The sequence below is a fragment of the Lotus japonicus genome, chromosome 2 (genome assembly GCF_012489685.1).
Source record: "Lotus japonicus ecotype B-129 chromosome 2, LjGifu_v1.2".
NCBI lineage: Eukaryota > Viridiplantae > Streptophyta > Magnoliopsida > Fabales > Fabaceae > Lotus > Lotus japonicus.
In genome coordinates this window covers 42,711,981-42,717,805 of record NC_080042.1, presented here as the reverse complement: position 1 = coordinate 42,717,805, position 5,825 = coordinate 42,711,981, and the positions used below count along the sequence as shown (strand labels likewise).

At 33.9% G+C, this 5,825-nt stretch overlaps 1 protein-coding gene across 1 annotated transcript; it reads left to right on the top strand.

Annotated features, from left to right (window-relative positions):
- Positions 1-3,525: 3,525 nt before the first annotated feature.
- LOC130736446 (probable WRKY transcription factor 27) lies at positions 3,526-5,340 on the top strand. The gene is made up of 3 exons (XM_057588279.1): positions 3,526-4,151; positions 4,286-4,399; positions 4,488-5,340. Exons 1-3 carry the CDS (start codon positions 3,526-3,528, stop codon positions 5,047-5,049), a joined length of 1,302 nt encoding a protein of 433 aa, XP_057444262.1. The 3' UTR covers positions 5,050-5,340.
- Positions 5,341-5,825: the final 485 nt, after the last annotated feature.

The following is a 5,825-nucleotide window of genomic DNA, read 5'->3' as shown; positions in this document are numbered from 1 at the left end:
AATACGTGAAGGTATGAAAAACACTATAAAGGAGGGTTTGAATAGGATTTTGCAAATAAAATGTTTTTCTTTAAGATTTCAAGTAAATCTTTCGGTTTCAAAGGGTAGAAGGTGCAAAGGATAAAGAGAGAATGACACAATGATTTTATCCTGGTTCACTTGAAAATCCACAAGCTACCTCCAGTCCACCCGTCAAGATGATTTCTTCCTTCGTTGAATGAAGGTAATCCACTAATCAAAGGTTGTTACAATCTGCATTAACATAACTTGCTGAGTGACTAACACACCTAAGAACTAGCAACCACTAAGACACACAAGTCTTAGTCTTCTCAAGGCTTCTGACCGAACTGGTCCTTTAAGGAATTACAAACCGATTTCAAACAAGTTTGGGTTTACAATGAAGTGTTTCTAAACAAGCAAGTGTAAACAAATTTTAGAACAATGAAGAAATAGATTGCTAAGGTATTCGCTTTAGTGTATCGTAATAATGTGTCTTAGCGATTTCTTCCTTACTTCAGCCTTTATATACTCCAAGCTTCACGTGATGTATCCGTTGAAGGCAGCCTTTATATTCCAAAACCTGTTGTGGCTGATCCTCGTTAGGTAGGCAGTCAGAATAGTACACTGCGCTTGAACATTTGATAGTGACCCATGCCTTTTGCTTTTGACTTCTAATCTTCAGAGGCGCTTCTCATTGAAACTAGTGAAGCTTCTAATCAGAGTCACGAGGTTGCTTGGATCTCCTGAACTTCAAGTCTTGAGCATCTAGACATGGGTCTGGTACAATGCAGGAAAAGTGAAGGGTTTGCAGAAGAAGAGAATTGGTTGAAGAAGAGGGATTTGGGCATCTGCATCGTTCACATTCGTAAGAATCTTTGAGAGCAAACATTCAAGGAGCTGCAACTGAAGCCTCAACAGGAGCAGAAGTCCAAAAAGGGTTAGAAGTAGGTCTTTGAATAGAATATCAGCTTCACCAATCAAATCTTCCAGGCCAAGGTCGAAATCGAAATCACGATCACGGTATACATCTCCACCCTAGGTGTCGTTGGTAGTTGTTGATGTTTTGGAAGTGCAAGATTTATATTTCTAATTGAAATTTTGAGATTTATTTCATTTTAGTTATGTACGTGGAAATTCATATTTAATAAAAATTATACGTGGCAATGCCAAATAGGCACGGTGGTGACATGTAAGCATGTTGGTCGGAGATGCCCTTTTGGTGATATCCAAAGCCAGCTATTATCCTAAATGGACGGACCATTTCCGGAAGTTATGCTAGTGAGGGACTAAAATGAGCCCTCGCTCAACGTTTAGGGACAAAAACATTTTTTTAAGCCAATGCAACCAAAAGCATATTTATCCCTTAATATAATACAGTTAAACGTAAAAAACTTACTTTATAACTTATTTTATTCATTTATTTTTAAAAAGTTCTTTTCAAGAAGTAATTTCAATATTTAAATTTTTTAACCCTAAGAGGCTGGTCCAATGGAACATGATTGGTCTCATATTTGACACGCTTCTTGTTGGAAGCCCACTCATCCTCTTGACGTGTGATATATGTAAGTCTCATGTAAGTGCTCTTTGAATCTGACAACTTTAAAATAAGGCACCATCTTTCACCTTAATTTATGTTTTTTTTTTAAAACCTAATAGGTAAGTTACAAATAAGCATTTTATATTTATAATTGAAGTATTTAAGAATATAAATATAATTAAATATAAAAATACTAAATTAAATATCAATTTATACTATAAGTAATAATGCTTCATTAAGTAAATTTTAACACATTAATGTGAATAATGGAAATTTCTTAGTTATAAATTTAATGTAAACCTGACCTACATTAATTATAATAGTAAATCATTAATGTCATCTTAATGATTTATTAAAGAAACTAAAGTGTGTATTCAAAGCGCCCCTATGCATAAGTCAACTTCTAAAAAATACTATCTCCGTTTCAAAAATAATTATACATATAGAGAGAAAAATTTGTTTCATATTATTTATTGAGTTATAATTTCAATGAAGCATTTATTGATATTTTTCCATATAATGCTTTTGTGAGAAGAATAAATATGGAGAGACAAAAATACATTTCAAAGAGTAAAATAGAAAAATAAATAATATATTTTCAAATTAACAATATTGATTGAATTTCCCAATATGCGTGTTTCTTCTCTTTATAAAAATTTATTTTGAAACAGGGCATTTCAATAGAGCGTTTATTGATATTTTTCATATAATGCCCCAATGAGAAGAATAAATCGGGAGAGAGATAAAAATACATTTAAAATAGTAAAATACGAAAACAAATAGTTTATTTTAAAAATTAACAATATTTATTGAATTTCTCAATATGCGTGTTTTTTTAACATTTATTTTGAAACGAAGTGGTTAAAAAATAGTTGTTTGAATATCTGACATTGAAAGTTCAATTTTTACATACAGGATACACAGTTCTTAGAAACTCTTTTAACTTTTACCACCTGGATCTAATATGTCTCAATAAAGGATAGATGAGGTTCACCAAAAAATTCACAGTCAAATACTTTTAAATTACATTATTTCTATTAAATTACTTTTACTAAATTCTTTCCAAAATCACTTCACTCCGAATGTAAAGTTAATTGGACTTTAAAAGTCATTGATGTTATTAAATTCTTACGTACGTTGCTTTTTGACTTTCACATAAAGCTAAGAAAATGATACAAAAATCATTAAATTTGTATTTAAAGTTGAAACAGAAACGCAGCTGAGAATGCAGCAAACCTGGAACATGTATTAACTGGAGTATTCATTGGCTGAGCCGTTTCTAAGCAAACCCCTGTGTGTGGGTCTGTAGAAGAACCTTAAGAAAGCTTAGGAATCAGTGCCCCTCTAGCTGATTACCCTTTAAAATTAGATCAAAGTCAATGAAAAATACAAGTGAGTTTAATTTGATATTTTATAGATGAAGAAAAAATCCCTCAAAAAACTCCTAAATCCCTGACAAAATATAAAAAAGATAAGAACAAAAATAATTACATTATCTTTTCTATATGATCTCTATCCTCATCCATTTGTTTATTGTTTATTTTTCAATGCAAATGACTTATTTTATTTAATACATTCACATCTACTTTATCTTCCTTCACATTTTGACTCATTTTTTCTTCTTATCTCATCACATTATATATCAGATTTCTTTTTCTTTTTCTTTTATTCATATCTCACTCTATTAGGTGTGGGTTGACTTAATATTTTTCTCCTTTTTTATCACATTAGTTATCATTTCTCTTATTTTTCTCACTTTTATTTCTATCTTTCTATCGGGGGGCTCGGGGGAACAAACATTTTTCCTATAAATAATCAAGAATTTCCATCTTGGCATGTGCTCCATCCCCAAATTGCTTGGTCTCTCTCTCTCTCTCTCTCTTTCTCTCTCTCTCTCTTTCCCAAAAAACACAACGTCGTTCTTTTACACACATTGAGGTTTAGTGAGAATTTCTAGACACACCTAGAAATCCAAATTATTCTCTGAGATGTCCAGTGAGGATTGGAATCTCTTTTCCATTGTCCGCAACGGAAAAGATGTCACCTTTATTACTCCAAACACCAATATAGAAATTATACCCAACACAGTTCCAAATACCATATCCCCTCAAGAAACCACAACCCTTTTTCCAATTAGACAAGAAAATGACTCATCCCCTTTTTATGATATTGTGCAACCTAGAACCAATGGGATCCAAGAGCTACGCCAAGCACTACTGAATTTCATTAACCCCACCACCACCACTACGACCACCACAATCATTAACACTAGTGGTAATGCCATCAATCTCAATCCTAACTCTACTTTCTCTAACCTTACAGGAATCTGTGGACAACAACAGATGGAGCAAGGCCTCCATCATCTTGTGCCTGTTCTCACAACATGCGATCCCATTGGAGCCTCCAGTCCTGGCCTTAACATATTCCATCAAAAACAACAACAACCCCTACTCCAGCAACACCAACCCCAAGTACCCAAGACCAGTTCTATAGCTCTACCAACTCATGTTCCCCAAACAAGTCCTATGGCTCAGCCAAACGTCCAACACCAAGTACCCCAAACCAATCTTGTGGCTTTTTCAAAGACCGAAACCCAAGCACCCAAACGAAGAAGGTAAAATATTAATATTTTTCATATTGAAAATCAATCATCAATCAAACTCATTAGATAAAAAAATTGAAGCGTTTTACACAGATAATGTCCCATGGCATTAATGAATAGATACATTCTACATTTGCTTTATCCAGGTTAACGGATCAGATGAAAACAGTTCGGCAGGTGACCACTGACAAAATAACAAATGATATGTGGGCATGGAGAAAATATGGACAAAAACCCATCAAAGGTTCTCCGCATCCAAGGTACACATACGTTATTGAAACTCTCACACATTTAAATATGAAGATGCAATATAGTAGTAATATCTGAGAAAGTTGTCATTTATTTCAGGAGTTATTACAAATGCCGCAGCATGAAAACATGTGACGCGAAAAAGCTAGTGGAGCGAAGCAAGACAGACTCGAGCATGTTTATTGTGACATACGTCGGGGATCACGATCACAGGAATCCGCCTCACCAGAACATGCTTTGCGGCACCTCACGGCTCCATCCTTTAGCGACCCATTTACCCAGCACATCGCAAACCAAGACACCCACCAACATTGGAAGCGTTAGTTTATCTGCTATTTCTCCCATGCTGGTGTCAGATCTGCTGGAGAACGGTGACAAAATAGTAAATCATGGAAAACCTGAAGGCCCTGACCCGAGAATAGAACCTAAGCCAGTCACCGATGATGATGATGATGACATTCTAATACCCATATCAGATCTGCTGGAGAACGGTGACAAAATGATTAACCATGGAGTACCTGAAAGCCCTAACCCAGAAATGGAACCTAAATCAGTCTCCGATGATGATGATGACATTCTAATACCCAATTTAGCTGCCATGTCTAACATCTTCGAAATGGGATATCAATCTTTTGACGTTAGAGCCATCTACATGGGCTAGTCAGATCCTAATTGAACGCAGTGGTTGATCTAAATCATTGGTCTTGGCTCTTTAAGTTGTTCTGCTCATCATCCCTTACAGAAGTTCTTCGAAGTTTTGGATTTTTCTTGTTTAAGGGAGGAAGTCACCTTAAAGGGTAAAGTAAATCATCAAAATCATTGGTTCTGACGGCTTACTTTAATGATTTTAATGACTTACTTTTCTTTCTAAAGTGTTTCACTCACATAAGAGGAGTCAAATCTATTTATCTTCTTAATTTGAATAGTTTATTTCTTAAATTATATAGTGTTGTTTTAGTTTGACAAATGTGTCCTCCATCAAATTCCATATATTATGCTCAAGATGTTTAGGATTATAGAGTTATCCAAGATCTTCCTATAAGTAAATTTTCAATTATTTATGTATTATGAATACATAAATAAATTGTGTTTTTCAATCTGTTTTATTTGTAGAAGTTCATGTCTTTATTTTAATCAGGATTCGTTTTAATTTTTTTAGGACAAATAAATTCAATTTCAACATTTTAATATGACTCTTTCAAAAATACATTTTAATATGTCTACTTTCTAAGAGTGAAGCACCAACATGAAAATAATTTGAAGGATTGTTATATTTTTTGTAATTGCTATAACCAATGAAAATCTAAGGGTTACACTTTACGCCCTTGATTTTTGTTCCGGGTGATTTTATATACCATGTTTGTGTGTTCATTAATCAATAATACTATTAAAAGAGCAAAGGTTCAAATGACAAAATGCTGATGTGTTGCAACCACA

Excerpts from the sequence above, each read along its gene's own strand:
- LOC130736446 (XM_057588279.1), top strand. The coding sequence starts at position 3,526 with ATGTCCAGTGAGGATTGGAATCTCTTTTCCATTGTCCGCAACGGAAAA. Across the intron at positions 4,152-4,285 it reads CAAGCACCCAAACGAAGAAG|GTTAACGGATCAGATGAAAA; the intron begins GTAAAATATTAA and ends TGCTTTATCCAG. Across the intron at positions 4,400-4,487 it reads AAAGGTTCTCCGCATCCAAG|GAGTTATTACAAATGCCGCA; the intron begins GTACACATACGT and ends CATTTATTTCAG.